At 41.3% G+C, this 17,537-nt stretch overlaps 1 protein-coding gene across 1 annotated transcript in view; it reads right to left on the bottom strand.

Annotated features, from left to right (window-relative positions):
- The window catches only part of LOC132589608 (cytosolic phospholipase A2 epsilon-like), an 85,076-nt gene that overhangs the window by 33,273 nt on the left and 34,266 nt on the right, over positions 1 to 17,537 (bottom strand). Inside the window, exons 6-12 of the mRNA XM_060262359.1 lie at positions 16,942 to 16,982; positions 13,485 to 13,527; positions 12,255 to 12,312; positions 8,825 to 8,994; positions 8,630 to 8,716; positions 4,683 to 4,720; positions 3,806 to 3,953 (exon numbers count right to left, since the gene is read on the bottom strand). Coding sequence (XP_060118342.1) covers positions 3,806 to 3,953; positions 4,683 to 4,720; positions 8,630 to 8,716; positions 8,825 to 8,994; positions 12,255 to 12,312; positions 13,485 to 13,527; positions 16,942 to 16,982 — 585 coding nt within the window. The remainder of the gene's footprint in view (positions 1 to 3,805; positions 3,954 to 4,682; positions 4,721 to 8,629; positions 8,717 to 8,824; positions 8,995 to 12,254; positions 12,313 to 13,484; positions 13,528 to 16,941; positions 16,983 to 17,537) is intronic.

A 17,537-nucleotide genomic window follows, 5' to 3' on the forward strand; every position in this document is an offset into this window, starting at 1 on the left:
TACCATCGCTAAATCGTTGTGCTCCAGAAAAGGAGCCAGCTGCCATGCCCGCCGAAGATGAAAAAAGGCAGATCTAACAGTGGCTGCTACTTGGGCCTCCATTGTAAGGGAGGACTCAAGGACCACGCCTAAACTCCTGACCTTAGGGACCGGTGTTAATGGCACCCCGTCAAGAGTCGGCAGATGGATCTCTCCCCTTGGACCACCCCGACTCAGGGAGAACCTCCGTCTTTGTTGGATTCAGTTTCAGTCGACTCAGCCTGAGCCAAGATGCCACGGCTTGTAGAGCCAGGTCTAGATTTTCCGGGGTACAGTCGGACTGGCCACCCATCAATAGATAAAGCTGGGTGTCATCCGCATATTGATGACAACCCAATCCATACCTCCTGACAATCTGGGCAAGGGGGCGCATATAGATATTAAATAGCATCGGGGATAGAACCGCTCCCTGTGGCACCCCACAACTAAGAGAGTGCCTCTGGGATACTTCCTCCCCGATCACCACCCTTTGTCCCCGATCTTGGAGAAAGGAGGTCAGCCACTGTGAGGCGGATCCCTGAATCCCCGCATCGGCAAGGCGGCTAGTCAGTAGCTGATGGTCAACCGTATCGAACGCGGCTGACAGATCTAATAACAACAGCACCGCTGAGCCGCCCTGATCCAGATGTCGCATGAGGTCATCTATGAGGGCGACCAGAACTGTCTCTGTCCCGTGACCTGGCCGAAAGCCAGACTGGAATGGATCCAGTGCGGAAGTGTCCTCCAGGAACCCCTGTAGCTGAATTGCCACCGCCCGCTCTATAACCTTACCCAAAAAGGGAAGGTTCGATACCGGCTGATAGTTCGCCAATACGGCCGGGTCCGCTGATGGTTTTTTTAAGAGAGGGCAGACCACTGCCTCTTTAAGAGGCATGGGAAAGATCCCTTCTACTAGGGACCTGTTGACAATACCTTGTAGTGGTTCATGCAGCCACGTCTGGCTCGCTTTTATAAGCCAAGACAGGCACGGGTCCAACCTACAAGTCGTAGGGTGCACAGCTACAAGGATCCTGTCGACCTCCTCCAGGCTGAGTGGAGTGAAAGAATCCAAAATTGGACCAAAAGACACACTTGGTGCCTCAAGTTCTTCTACTGTATCAATTATGGCAGGTAAGTCGCGTCGGAGCAACGAGACCTTATCTGCGAAAAAACTCGCAAAAGCCTCACAGCCAATTTCCAATTCTCTAATATTTTGTTTGCCCTGCGGCAAATTTGTTAATGACTGAATTATGCTAAACAATTGTGCTGGGCGCGAGGTCGCAGATGCAATTCTGGACGCAAAGTAAGCCTTCTTTGCAGCCTGAACTGCCATCTCATAGGTCCGCATAAATGACCTATATGATGTTCTCGTAGCTTCGTCGCGAGTATGTTGCCATTGTCTCTCTATTCGTCTTAATCGCCGTTTCATTGATCGCAGCTCCAGGGTATACCATGGAGCAGATCGTGATCGAGGATGAAGAGGACGTCGGGGAGCGATTTCGTCGATGGCCGTGGAGAGCTGGTCATTCCAGATCTCCACTAGTTCATCTAATGAATCGCCAGAGGGCCAGGGATCCCGCATGGCCATTTGAAGCCGCAACAGGTCCATCTGGCCACGCGGGCGAGCTAAAACCTGCTCACCACCTAAACGGGATAGGGGTGGCATGTTCACACAAGCCTTCAAGGCCTGGTGGTCAGACCATGGCACTGCCTCGGCAGATATCTGATCCACCACTACTCCCGCCACAAAGATCAGGTCTAGTGTGTGCCCAGCCTGGTGCGTGGGCGCTGTTATATATTGGGAAAATCCCAGTGCTGCCATGGAAAGCACTAGGTCCGTCGCCCGAGTGGAAGTCGCGTCCTCGGCATGGACATTGAAGTCGCCCAAGACTATCAGTCGAGGGTGCTCCAATGCCCAGCCTGCCACAGCCTCCATCAGGGACAGTAAGGCACTGGCCGGTGCGTTAGGCGGACGGTACACCAGCCAGATAGCCAAACTTTCCCCAGCGTCCCACACCAGGCCACACACTCCACACCCTTGATCTCTGGCGGCGGAAGTCTCCTGAAGGAGCAATCCTCCCGTATGAAAAAGCCACCCCTCCCCCCCGCCCACTAGTCCGAGCCTGGTGAAGGACGGAGAACCCAGGTGGGGCCACTTGGGAGAGAGCAACTGTCTCCCCATCCCGCACCCAGGTCTCCGTCACGCAAGCCAGGTCCATATCCTGCCTGATAAAAAATCTTGCAGGACTGAGGTTTTATTATTTATGGACCTGGCATTGCACATTACCAGGGACGGAGGCGAGTATTTCCACTTGGCCCTCCTACCTGCTATCCTTGGGATGGGACACAGGCTGGAAGGGGAGCGAGCTCTCTTGTGTCTCAGACTCCTTCCGTTCAAACTTTGCCTGCTCCCACCGCTGTACTTTCCCCTCCCCAGGAGCACTGGAATCCCCTGACCTGACATCACTTATCAAGGATCTTCAAAAAAATCCGGGTCACTTGTATCAGATCAACAGCCGCAACATAAACGCATTCTATTCCTTCACCCACTCCACCTAATAAATTAATTCTAACCACTACTAATTTCCTCAGCCAATTAAAAAAAATTATTATTATTATTATTATTATTATTATTATTATTATTATTATTATTATTATTATTATTATTATTATTATTATTATTATTATTATCATCTATGAGGTGATGCCATATATATAACCACATTGACAGTGAGTGTAGAAATCTTATGTTCTATCTCCCCTATCATCACTCCTTCTATGTTTTTATTTTGTTGAATTACTTCTGCCATCGATTCTATTGCTAAGGCAAATAATAGAGGTGAGAAGGGGCATCCCTGATGAGTGCTTCTATCTGTCTGTAACACCTCTGAACATGTGTTATTTATTTTCACAAAGGCCTTTGGGTTTCTATACAATGTTGAGATTGCATGTAAAAATCTGCTTCCACAACCTATATACTCAAAAATATCTATAAAATAGTTTTTTTCCTCAAGGTACTGAAGGCCTTTTCCATATCCATGGAAATTATCATCCCTTCCTGATTTGTTATATTGCAATGATGAATTATCCCTAAAGTACATCTGATGTTATCTTCTATTTTCCTCTCTGGGATATACCCTGTTTGAGACAGTTTTATATGCTCACTTATTATTTTCTTGAATCTCATTGCTAAGATTGCAGTAAAAAGATTTGTAATTCAATAAGGCTACCAGGTGATAATTAGATGGCATTGTGATATCTCTGCCTTCTTTCGGGCAATCCTATGAATGAATGCTGTCCAGAATATCCTATCATTAACAGCCTTGCTCTGGTCTTGAAAAATGGGTGGCTATGGCTTCCTTTATTGAGTCTATCCATCTCATATTGGGTCTCCTTTTTTCCTCTTGCCTTCAACTTTCCCTAGCATTATTGTCTTTTCCGGTGACTCTTGTCTTCTCAGAATGTGACCAAAGTATGATAGCCTCAGTTTATTCCTTTTAACTTCTAGGAACAGCTCAGGCTTGCTTTCATCTAGAACCCACATTTGACTTTCTGGTAGTCCACGGTATCCATAAAACTCTCCTCCAAAACCACATTTCGATTGAGTCTATAGTAACAGGTTATTATTATGTGGTGAACTTTCCCTGGTGAAGGCTTATCTTCCTGAGCACTAAACAACTATGTTTCTCAAACACAGAAAAAGCTTTCCCATAGGGGAATTATAAAAGAAGATTTCTTGTCTTTTTCCTGTAATAAAAAAGTTAATTCACTCTGATATGTCACATACCTCATGATCTTTCAAATCGTAATTTAAGTGGAGCACTTGCTTCAAAGCCTGAGCCACATGCCTCTTTCGCTTACATAAGAAATCTTGCTCCTGTGGACACAGATCATATCCCAAGCGCACATCTAGGTCCCCTGGGCAGGAACAATGACTTAAGGGGACATATACACAAACATATTATGGGTTTTTTATAGTAAAATCAAGTTTATTATTATGATCCAAGATCAGAATTTAATGCAGCATATACATTAACATATGGCAAATACACTGATTACATATTAGTGTATTTTTTATTCTTACAGGGAAGTACAGGATTTTACTGTGCAGAAAATTAGTGGGAAAGAAATTACTGAGTATGAACACTAATCTGGTGAAAAAACTGAAGAATATTTGCATAGCAACTATTTGTAAAATGTATTGTGAACTTGTTAAATAGACTGAAGGTGCAAAATGGAATATGTTCCTCATCTTCCTTTCCTTTTTGCAAACTTATCTGAAAGTGACAGGGGAAAGAACATTTAACAGGTACTTTAGAAGGACCTATGTTAGGCCTTTATGTTGCTGCAATCATGCCCATTTAGACCACTAGGAGGAGTTGCGATGCAGGCAAATTATGTCACTCAGGTTTCTTTTCTTTTTTTTAATACTTCCGTTATCCTAATATGGTGATCCATTTTTGCCTTTCAGAACAAGTTGGATGTGTGTGTGTATACGCACACACGCACACAAAAATACCATAAATAAATTGCCAAATTCTGTGGTGAATGATGATGTGTCTAAAACCCATATACAAAAATTTACCAGGATATACAAAACAAGGGCTAGCTTAGCTGACATTGTAACTAACAAAACAACAAGATGGAATATTCAGAGCTCTTACCAGTCATTCACTGTCACATGCAAATTGTACTTTTTCTCCTAAAAATAGGAAGGAAGTATTATACAAGGCAATTAGAACAGAACATCTTTCCACTCATTCAAGCATTGGGGTGGTGCTTCTGGCTTCCCAAATACCTTCCTTTGCACACAGAATTTTTTAAAACACCAGGAAACTAATTATGGATGACACCTCCATCCCACACACTTATTTAGAACTATGTACTAACAGGATGTACTTTCCAGTTTACACTAAGTTGCAAATCTATTAATGCTGAATGACTCAGTAGCTGTAAAGTTAAGGAGTAAATGTAGAAATGTGAAGGTACAAAGAAAACAATAGAATCAAGAGGATGGAGTGAAGAATTTCATCTTATTCATTCCACTTCTCTGAGGCTTAATGTATATACTATGGATACCATAGAGAACAATAGTTACTTTACATTGTATTTTATTGGTTTTAAATTGTAAATATAAATGTCTGAACTGACTGTTAGCCACCCTGAGTCTGCTTGCAGAGAGGGCGGGATAGAAATTTAAGGTAAATAAATAAAAATAAAATAAATAAATACATTGCTGCACACTGTAGCTGCTGTTATATGCTAAGTCAAACATCTTAAATAACTCTATATTTAGCAGTAATGTTCTCAGTACATGGGCATTCGTTTCTTTTTGGATAACTATAAGCCGAGGTGGAATTCTAGCAGTAGCTCCTTTACATATTAGGCCACACACCCCTGATTTTTCCAATCCTCCAAGAGTTTACAGAGCCTTCTAAGCTCTTGGAAGATTGGATACATCAGGGATATGTGGCCTAATATGCAAAGGAGCTCCTGCTAGAATTCCACCCCATGGCTATAAGAAAAACTGGTCCAGATACATGGTGAACAATTCCACATTAAAAAGCCATCTTGTGGAGTACTATAATGGGTCATAGCATGTAACCTACCCTTTTTTTCTTTATAAGACAAATAGGAATAACACCTGTTGTGAAGGTGTTATTCTCTGATTCAGAGAAGGGGAGGGGGCAGGCCAGTACTCGGAGGACTCGCTCGCGGCGGCGGCAGTGCGCGGCGGCGGCCTGCTCCGCTCCCCTCCCCTCTGAGGTCAATCAGAGACTCTGATTGACCTCAGAGGGGAGGGGAGCCGCCTCTTCTCGCCTTCAACTTGCTGCTGCTCCTCTAAGACGGGCTCAGCAGCCTCTGAAGGACCCGGACTCGCGGCCTTTGCGCCGTTCCCCCCTTCCCTCCCCCCGCTTCCGTTTTTTTGCACAGCGGGGGAAGAGGGTTCAAATCCGGGGGTCCCCCGCCAGGGCGGGAGGGTTGGAAAGCCTAGCCCTGTGGGATTTATTACAATTCTTCAGGGCCTGTAAGATGGAGCTGGTCTGCCAGGCTTTCAGCTAGGGCAACTAGACATCCAAACCTCCATCTCTGGCCTCCTCTGCTATCAGCTCTGTTAACATTCCATGACACTGCCTAGAGGGTTTTACTGGTATATCAGCAACTTAGTTAGTTTAGTTGATTTAGATCCCACCCTCCCCACCGAAGCAGGCTCAGGGTGGCTCACAATTCATGATCAAAACAACAACAATATAAAAACATTAGGTAAAAATAACATTTAGGTGCTATTTCAGTACAATAATAAATAAATAAATAGGCAGCATTCAAACTTCATTTGTTTTCTGTCTAACTTCTTTTCACTGTCTGAATTTTTATCCATCACAATATCACATGATTTGTAAGACACCCTGAGCCCACTATGCAGGGAACATGGGATAGAAATGAAAGAAAATAAATAAGCATTTTTCATTTTTATGATCCAAGGCAAATATTCCTCTGGCTCTTCTTAAGACTTGAAAGTTCTTTGTAGATACAAATGAAAAAGAAGAATCAAACTTCAAAAATATATCCTAGAATACTGTAATAGCCATATAAATAGTAATCTGTAACAACCTCTGTGATATAGCTGGGATTGCCATCTATGGCTTGGAGATCTGGGGTCAGAGATTTATAGGGTTGCCAAGTCCAATTCAAGAAATATCTGGAGACTTTGGGGGTGAAGCCAGGAGACATTGGGAGCGGAGCCAGGAACAAGGATGTAACAAGCATAATTGAACTCCAAGGGAGTTCTGGCCATTACATTTAAAGGGACAGCACACCTTTTAAATTGCCTTCCTTCCATAGGAAATAATGAAGAATAGGGGCACCATCTTTTGGGGCTCATAGAATTGGACCCCCTGATCCAATCATTTTGAAACTTGGGGGTTATTTTGAGAAGAGGCACTAGATGCTATACTGAAAATTTGGTGCCTCTACCTGAAAAAACAGCTCCCCCAGAGCCCCCGATATCTCCAGATCAATTCCCCATTATACCTTATGAGAACTGATCTCCACATAGGGAATAATGAAGTGCCCAGCAGATATTTCCTTCCACCACCACCCACCGCCGTTTTTAGCGACTCTGAAGAGAGGGATTGGCCTCTCTACTCATGAGTTGCTGCCAACTTCTTCAAAGTAACACAGACACACCATCCAAAGAGGAAGACTTTCCAATCAAAGACTGAAGCCTCCAGAGCTGGAAAGTCACATGGTGGCTGTGGGGGTGGGGCATCCCCTCGCTAACCAGCTGACTGGGAGTGGAAAGGAGCCTGGGAAAGCAGAAAAACCTCCACTGAGACCTGGGAATTGGCAAGCCTAGAGATTTATGAAGGGCAGATTATGGGGAGAGAGCTCAGCAGTGATGTCAGAGCTATAATGTGACATCCAGTTCAAAGGCCAGCTGATGAAACTTCTCCACTTCCTATGAGGTCACCTCCTTCCACCAAAATCCAAATTTCCCACCTTCAATCACTTATCCTCACCTTTCCCCCCACCTTAAATCACATGCAGGGTTCTATCTCACTTTCATACTAACCCTTTGATCCTAAATATTTGTGCTAGTGTATCTGACTACTATTCAGTTATGTTTCAATCATCCTAAACCAAAAACAAAACCCACTTTCTAGGTTTTCTTCAGTGTTAAGAGGAAAAAATCTACTCTGAAGGCCCAAAGGAGGATACTACCCAACAACAGTCCTATCTCTCTCAGTCTCCAGCTGGCCTCTGGGTGACAATCATTTTCTCCTAGTCTATATGGTTTATCATAGAAGAAACTGAAGTTTTAGAAGATCCATCTTCTGGTTCTCCTAGGGCTGTATTGTATACCATAGAGTCCGTTCTCTGAAGCTGCTATTTCCTGTAGCAAAACTAATCTCTGTTGTCTTGAGATCAGTTGTAATTCATGGAGAACCCAAGGACTTGCCTTGAAATTGGTAACAAGAGATAGCAAGTTTGTGAACAAATGCCTTCCTTCCATAGGAAGGAAGAGTAGGAAAGGATCATATAGCTTTTAGCTGTAACTCCATTGGCTGTAACTCCATGTCAGAGATGGCCAGCTGGTGCCTATGACCCCAAGAAAGCCTGAAAGATCTAGTTATCAATATAATGGTTCTGTACAGGAAGAATGAGACTTCCATGTAATGACTGATTTGGGCATGGCCTTAACTGTCACTCCTTTTCGGTGTCAGCTTCTCGACAATAAAATGTACAATAAACAACTTATAACTGCAAATATCTTAAGTCCAGGGTTTGTATATTTTTGTTATCTGAGAACCAGTTCATTCACATAGTTCCTAAGAGATGTCTTAGGTCATTCTCATAGAAGAGCCTAAGTTTAACACTAGGTGAGAAACTAATCACTTATGCTTGGGGGGGGGGGGGGTGGAATGCTATAGAAGGAGAAAGTAGTTTTTCCTGTACAGAACCATTATATTGATAACTAGATCTTTCAGGCTTTCTTGGGGTCATAGGCACCAGTTGGCCATCTCTGACGTTCACATGGAGTTACAGCTAAAAGTTATATGATCCTTTCCTACTCTATCTTATATTGAAACTAGATAATGGCGGTACTCACCTCCACTATTGGCACTTTTTCTCCCTTTGGTAGTGAATTCAGCATCACAACTGGAACACCTGGTTTGGTTTTATAAGAACAGGTACACTGTGGAGGAGGAATAATTCCAGTTAAGAAAAGGATTGTCCTGTTTCACAATACGCTGTATTTTTAGGCTATAATTTTAAATATAATTATTAAACCCAGTTAACATACAGGATTGTAACGTGGTTTCTTCTTTGGCAGCATAACATCCAGCGATGGCTCATTGTACTTGACAAAATGGAATGTGGTGGGACATGGGGGCATGATGATTGCATCAGAGCCCAGCTTAAAACAGTGACTGCCTTCACAGGATCCTTTTACTGCAAGTGAAAGGTCTCTCTCTAAACATAGGAAGCAAAGCATAGACAGAAACATAACCATTTATTATATGTATGTCCATAAACAATATATTATTTTAAAGTCTCCGTTTGATTTCCAGAAATTTTTATGCCCCAAATCCCTTGGTAAATCAAGATAAACATTACCCTCTGAGGGTGAAAAAATTCCCAGCCACATGTTAACTGCCCATCAACCAAATTAGAAAATTCAAGTAGCTATTATGGCTACTGCAGAGCAGTCATAATGATGCCTATCATTATATGTAGGAAAATGAATTCTGGTAGGGAAGAAAAGTGTCACATTCAGATTTAAGAACACATGCATGTTCTAATTAAACCAAAAAATCTTAAATACTATTGTTGCAAAGGTTGTCTTGATATCTGAATGTTCTGGGGCAGGAGGACAGACTTCAAACACATTGAAGTTTGTCAGATTCAATAGAGGGCAGGAAAGTTTATTGTGGGCATGAATAACTTGGCATGGCATTGGCCTCATTCATGTAATTGTCTTTCAGCTGTAGTAATTCTCCATCATCTCTGAACAGTAATGATATAATGACTTGATTGGCTCACAACCACATTAAGTTTGCGATATAATGCGTAGGAGCAATATGATAATGACAAAATTAATATTGTTATGGCTGGAAAGTGTCCTAGGAAGTAAGGATAAATTCCACTGCTTTTTGGTTTGGCACTGGTTCAGTTTGGTGTAGTGGTTAAGAGTGGCAGACTCTAATATGGAGAACCAGGTTTGATTCCCTACTTGTAAAATATGGTGGCAACCAACATCAGGAAGTCAGAATTGTTTGTTCTGCTCTGCCGTGCCTTGTCACCTACTGGTTGCAGCGTAAAACTGCATTTAAAAGCAAAGCAAAGCAAAACAGAAAACCACCCTAAAATACATTTGTCATTCTAGCTTCACACCCTGGGAATTTTGTACTCCTGTCCCCACCCCACTGGTGACCCTGTGGGTGCCATCTTTCTTTCCTATGCTTTCTGCTCACTTTAGTTTTAATCTCTCTGCCCACCACTGCCCGCTCCCCCAGCAGTGGTTCTAGGCCTCTTGAAATGTTTCTCACTATCTGAAAGGTAACTGCTGCATCCATTTTGAAAACTGTTGCATGAACATTCACTCTGCATAGAAGATCCCCCCCACACACACACACACACTTCATGTTATACCTAGGGTGGTATAGCATTGAGTGACTTCTTTACGGTGGACATATCCTAGACACAGTTCCTTGACCCTATTAGCTTCTCGACAATGCATTTCCTGTTTTTACCAGAGAAGCCATTGAGGGGGAGTAGTTTATATGCACTCAGCTGTTTGAATGTTATTATAAAAGATTTCCAAGTCTGGTTTATCTCGTATGGGTCGTATAAGAAGTTTAAAATGCCCCACCCCTGCTGTTTTACAAGCATCTCCAGTTGTATGGAGGTGGCATAATTGCTGTTTCCCATTATCTGCCCCCACTTCACAACTGTGCTCAGTCAGTGGGAGAGGGAGAATATAGAACTAGCACAGCTCACAGGGGCTTGGTAACTCTGTTCTGACCCAGGACTCTTTTCTCTTCCCTCATTTTCTGATAGTAAAGTTACTGTATGTGTTTGTGTATGTGTGTGTGAAATGCTGCCAAGTTACAGCCAAATATCAAGAAAAAGCACAAGGATCACAGCAGAAACTTTAAAAAATAAAATGCTCTCAGCCTGGGAAAACCTGAAATGGCAAGGCATTGCAAACTTCTCCCCCCACCATGTCTACTCAGATTAGCAATGGCTCTCCAGTGAAATATCCCCCTTTGGCTGTGGGTTCCCAAACAGAGTACTTACTAGGCACTAGTTCTCACTCCATTGAGCAGAGACAAAGCTGGCTCGAAGCATCAATGCTTTATTTGCAAGGACACAACTCCAGGAAGCTTCAGCTGGCCATAGGAATACTGAGAAGTTAAACTGAGTTCTTCTCTGCTAAAACACATAGCCAAAGTTGCAAGGAAAACATGGTGTGGATTTTCTGTTCATGTCTGCTCTGCCCAGAAGCCTGAAAGAAAATCCATTCCACATTTTCTTAGCAGCTTTGCTTTCAGCTTTAGCCTCTGCAATAGGCTTGCCAATCCCCAGGTCCCAGCAGGGGTTCTTCCACTTTCCCAGGCTCCTTCCCACCCCCAGTCAGCTGGCTGGTGAGGGAAAGCCCCACCCCCAGAGGACCATGTGCCTTTCCACCTCCTCTTGGGATGGAGTGTCTGTGTTACTTTGAAGAAGTTGGCAGCAACTCATGAGTAGAGAGGCCAATCCCTCGCTTCAGAGTCGCCAGAAACGGGGTGGGAGGTGGGAGGGAAACATCTGTTGAGCACTTCATTATTCCCTATGTGGAGATCGATTCTCATAGGGTATAATGGGAAATTGATCTGGAGGTTTTGAGGGCTCTGGGGGAGCTGTTTTTTGAGGCAGAGGCACCAAATTTTCAGTATAGTATCTAGTGCCTCTCCCCAAAGTACCCCCCAAGTTTCTTTTTTTTTGTTTAAAATAATTTTATTGGTAACATATGGTAATAAATCTATATCTTACATCTTTTTTTAAAAAGCTTCTTTTATCTACTCCATATATTACTTTCTACCCACCCCTCCCCCCGTTACTTGACCCCCACCGGTGTTATTTACTTAAAATGCAAATATTTAAAGGTACCCTTAACTATTAAAACAAAAATTTATATTCTTCTTCTTTTAAAAACTTAATCATTATCAAAAATTGTCCAATGTCCTTTTATTTTCCACTCTTTTTCTACATATCTTCTAAACTTTTTCCATTCTGTCTTAAAAACTTCTAAATCATAGTCTCTTAATATTCTTGTTAATTTGTCCATTTCACTCCTTGTCATAACTTTTATAATCCAATCCCATTTCTTTGATATTTTTTCTTGCTTCCACAACTGCGCATACAATGTCCTAGCGGCTGAGAGCAAGTACCAGATTAAAGTTCTATCTTCTTCTTCTGCTACTCTACCATATACGTGGCACACAATAACCTATTTACTTACTTATTTATTTATTTAAAGTTCTGTAGTCAATGTACTTAACAATATAAGCCATATACTTTATCTCAGTTGTTACAGGGCAGCTTTTAAAAGTTCCATTCCTATAACAAATTCTTTTTAATTACCATTTTTGCAACATAGGTCATAAACAGTGAAACCAATGATTAGAGGGCTTATCTACGCCATAATACAACAATTCAAATACATATCGTGAAAGTATCCATAAACTAACTTGACTTGTGTGGCTTTGACAGATCCACCTCAGCTTCCAGTTTGCAAACCTCTCGACACTGCAACAGAGATAAGAGACAAAATTAGTTAGGATAATGAGTTCTGGTGGCATTGGCCAGATTTCTTTGAACATACATAACCAGAGAAATGTGTAACTGGAAGAAGTAATGGCCTGTGTGTATGTTATAGGACATGTAGATATTAATAGCAGAAACCATAATGGGGGAGTTGGAGTTCAGAGCCAGCCTGTGTTTCTCGTCTGTACAAACCAGGAACACATTCTCTTAGGTGATACCTGGAGGTAATAGGGTACATTCCACACTGTTATAAAAAGTAAGTATAATGTTGCATTAAAAACCTGTTGCTAAAGAAAAGATGGTGCATACTTGTTTTGTGAGATACTTAGGGGATATGGAACAGTCTTCCTCTAGTTTCCCTGGCTCAAACATTCAGAAAAAAATTAACGCTTTAGCACCAGCCAAGATAAATTCTGGGAGAGCTGTGGCAGATAGCAACCACTGCAAGCCTTCAGTTACCTGCCTACCCAAGCCCACTGCTGCTTTACCCTTAGGACTGGTTGATTAGTTTCAGAAACTTCATCCTATGATGCTGATCTCAGGTAAGGATTTCATGTAAGGATGGGCAAATCCCCTCAACAGAGCTTGATTTCAGGAATGCTATCCTCCACATGGGACCTGAGGATCCTTTGGAATTACATCTCACCTCCACACTGCAGAGATCAGTCCCCATCAAGAAAATGGATGCTGTGGAGGGTGAACTCTGTGTTATTGTACCCCACTGAGATCCCTGTCCTGCCCAGGCTTCATCCCCAAATTGTCATGAGTTTCCCAGCCTGTATTTACCAACCCTACTTGGTTTGCACTAACTTTTTGCAGTTCTGAGACCACTAAAAATATTCCTCAATATTTGCAAATATTTGAATAAAAGCAAAAAAAAAAAAAAAGCCTCTGTGATTCTGCTAGACTTTACCCCACCTTCAGCTTTCCTGTTCTTTTCCCTTTGCATATTCAGTGACAGGATAAGCATAACTTTGCCCTCCCCTTCCTCTGGTTGCAGAGAACATTTTTAAAAAGCACTTTAACCGCAGTATCTCAGTTCCCCAATATTCCTGAGTCCCAATATGAACTATTTCCTAGATCACACAACTAATAAATGGCAGAAATATCAGCAACTAATAAATGGCAGAAATATTACATAAAATAATAATTACCACTAGAACTCCATTTGTAATAATGGTTTCAGGAGGACCTTGCCTAAAAAGAAAAGGGAAACATGTATGCCTCTGGGTTTTATACAAATAAACTTATTTTGTAATTATAATGGCTAGAAGTGTATAATGAGGGCCAGAAATGTGTTTCTTAATAAAAATGGAAAATAGAGATCCCTCTCTCCCCAATCAAGAGGTCTTCTCACATGCATTAGCAAAGATATTCCTAGCCAATCAAATCATTGCTGGTGCTCATCTAAGGAGGAGGAGGAGATTGGATTTATATCCTGAACTTCAACTGGAGTGTCAGAGTGGCTTACAATCTCCTTTCCCTTCCCCTCCCCACAACAGACACCCTATGAGGTAGGTGGGGTTGAGAGAGCTCTGACAGAAATTGCTCTTGAGAGAACAGCTCTGAGAGTTACGATTGACCCAAGGTCACACCAGCAGTTGCATGTGAAGGAGTGAGGAATCAAACCCAGTTCTCCCTGATAAGAGTCCACATGCATAACCACTATACCAAACTGGCTCTCTTAGAATGCAGAATGTGAGGACCTAAATTCAATGCCCTTCAAACAATTGATCAGCAATGAGAGCACCAATTATTTCCATGATGTCACGTGAGGCACCCCTCTTTCTTGAGTGTGTATAGAGAGGACAATTCATAAGGGCTAGTAACAAATGGAAATATGCTTCAATAACACTGTGGCTAGAAATGAAATCAAATAGAGGAAACATTTGTCATTGTTCTTTTAAAGAATTAATTTATATTATCTAATATATTTCTCTTTTAAAATCATTTCCAGTTAAGAGCTTGAATTCAGCTGAATTTTTCCAGAGAAGAAAGGATTTCCACCTGCAGCACATGATCACAGAACATGACTTCTACTGCAGCCTGAAATGTCCCCTGAAACACTCTGTAGAAGACTGAAGAATGCAACCGGATCATTCCCCCCCTGGATGGTCTCCTGGAGTGGCCTCCTGTTACCCCTGAGGAAATAACAACTCTTATAGATCAACTAAAATTAGACAACTCTCCTGGCCCAGATGTGATAATTCCTGAGGTACTGAAAGCTGATCCAGAGTGGTGGGCCCCTCCACTAGCTGCTCTTTTCACCCTGATAAATAAGACCAGTCAGATGCCAGCAACCTGGACTAATGCAATAATTGTTCCCATCTACAAAAAGGGCTGTCATCTCAATCCCTCTAATTTTAGACCAATTAGTCTTTTATCTGTTATTGGGTAACTATATGCATTTTTTTTTTTTACAAATTAAGCTCTGTACCTGGATGCTGTCTAGTAAAATTTTGGGACCAGAACAGGTGAGTTTCTGCCAGGGAAAGTCAGCTTTAGACCACTGTTTAGTCCTCACTCATTTGATCAAAAAGTACATGAGAAGGAAAAGGTCTAAATTGTTAAAGGGGCTTTTGACTTGGTTTCAAGAGAATTTATCTCGGTAAAGCTCAAGGGGATGTCTTTAGATAAGAGGTTATTGTTTCTTATCAAAAGACTTCACACCTCCACGTCCTGTCAAGTCAGGTGTTCTTTGTCTGGGAGATTCTCCCCCCAAATCCGCATAAGCAAAGGGGTTAAGCAGGGGTACATTTTAGCTCCCCATTTGTTTAACCTTTTTTTAAATTATCTTGCCTCTTTCTTGTCTTTAGTTGATGTCTACAGTTCTAGCCTTGGTTCTGCTCACATTCCCTTGTTATTATATGCAGATGATACAGTTCTTTTGTCTACCTCTTGTGTTGGATTAAAACGCTTACTGAACCTTTGTCACAAATATTGTGTGACTAACAGACTGGAGCTGAACTATGAAAAATCAAAGGCACTGGTCTTCCCCTTTTCCCAAAAATCATATCAGTGGATTATTAGCAGTAACAAACTTGAACAGGTTAAACACTTAAAATACCTGGGCATTTATTTTCAATCCAAAGCTACTTGGACCTACCATCGCAAAATGGCTATTGATGTAGCTAAAGTTAGTGCTACAGCAATATCTCGCTTTTATTTCTGACAGAGGTAATCATTATGTGCCAGCAGCACTTAAGGCCTTTAATGCTAAAACTTGAGCACAATTATTGTATGGGGTACCTCTCTGGATTGACGCAGTTGACATTTCAGTTGAACTACTTTTTTGCGAAAGATCATGGGGGTACCTATGTGTGTTCCTTATGCCACTTTATGTTTGGAGTGTAGTCAGAATTTGTTGGCTACTAAGGCATGGGTTCACACTATTAAATTCTGGTTACGACTCCACTTCAACTCTGATTTGCTTAGTTTTCTGTACCAGCTCCTTTCTGAATCTGATAATTCTAGCTGGCTATCTTACATTGAAGCTAAAATAAGTTCCCTGGATCTATTTTTAGAATCCTTATCCTTGCTTTCTGAGTCTGAGGCTTTTTAAAAAATAAAATCTAGTCTACTGGACTCAGAGCTACAAACTTTTTATAGCCTTGCCAACAGAACCTGTTCTCTTCTAACTTAGGTATTGTTCTGAATGCAAATATTCCAGCTGTGTACCTCTATCAACTTCTAGCTCCAAGTTTACACAGAGCCTTTTCCTTGGCCAGATTCAATGTCACAGCCATTTTATTTGGCAGATTCCAAGGGACTCTCTATTCAAGTAGATGCTGTCCCTGTAAAATAGATTGTGTTGAGACTGTCACCCATGTTCTTCTCCAGTGTCCTCTCTATTTGGCGTCCCACTGGGATCTTTTATACCCCATATTCGCCCATATTTTAGAGACCTCTGATGATTTTAAGGTGCTTTTTTTGCTTGATAATTCTGATCCAGAAATAGTATTATTAACAAAGTTTTTTTATAGAGCTATGGTTACTAAGTAGTACTATGTTGTTACTTTGTTTTTATCTTGTAATCCTAATTTTATTCTTTATGGATTTTGTATTCTTTTAATATGTAACTAGCCAACCCTCCATTTTATATTTTTATATATGTCAATAAAGGCTGTCTTGTGTGTGAGAGAGAGAAGACTGAAGAAACGCCCCTCCCCCAAGCAAGTACATTTTAAGGGACATTTTCAGCAGCTGCTGCAGGAGAGGGGAGTGAGAAGTTGCCCTTGATCCAAGTTCCGGTTGGAGCCATGCCAAGGTATACAAGTAAACAATGAGCATGGCCAGTTCCTACTTAACACTGCTGCCTTAAAACATTATCAGTCAGATTTAAGATTTGTTGCTTCTATCAAACAAGTCAAAATAGAATCAATTGAAATACAGTTAAAAACAAAAAAAGATTTTGTTTTTGAAAATATAAGCATTCTAATATTGGCAAAGCATTTTTTTCAGCTCTTTCATTTATAGGGATTTTATTAAATTAAGGAAACAAAAGACACCAATTAGTCCTTTGATTCCTAGAAAAAAAGAGAAATGACAGTTCTTGCTGATTTACTGTTCTATTCATTTTGCATCTCATAATTAGATTTGCCCTTTACTTACGCAGGTTCCACTAAAAATTCAACATCCAGCTCCTCTTGTGCCTATCCCCAGAAGACAAAGCAAACAAAAATAAAATTGAGATGAGTGCCTTATCTCTGAAATAAAAATCTCATTAAAGTTGCCAGAACAGAGGGTATGTGTTAATAACCAAGCTGTGCATAAATATTAGTTATTTTGTAAGCAAATATCTGGAAAATATAAATTAAATAAAACTATTCACTTTCCTACCCAACACTTGTAGTTGCATCAACAATCATAACAAATAAGACAGCTTTATGGCCAACCTAAGAATACTGAAGTACAACTGTTATGATGGCAGTTTTCTTGATAATCTTTTGACCCAATTTTCCAAAAGGAAAAAAAAACTGTCAACATTATTTTGTGAATTTTGCTTTTGTAGTGTAAGGAAGGTATTGTATTTTTAAATACTGATAAGTAAGTAACTCAAAAAGGGATCTATAAAATATAAGGCAGCCATGTTCAAAGATGTACAAAGAATGTTCAATGATCAGCAGTTTCTATGATAGAAATAATAAAAACCCCAAACACGTTGGCTCATCCCTCAATTTTTATTGGAAGTTGTGGCAACCACAGGA

The sequence above is a fragment of the Heteronotia binoei genome, chromosome 21 (assembly GCF_032191835.1).
Source record: "Heteronotia binoei isolate CCM8104 ecotype False Entrance Well chromosome 21, APGP_CSIRO_Hbin_v1, whole genome shotgun sequence".
Lineage (NCBI taxonomy): Eukaryota > Metazoa > Chordata > Lepidosauria > Squamata > Gekkonidae > Heteronotia > Heteronotia binoei.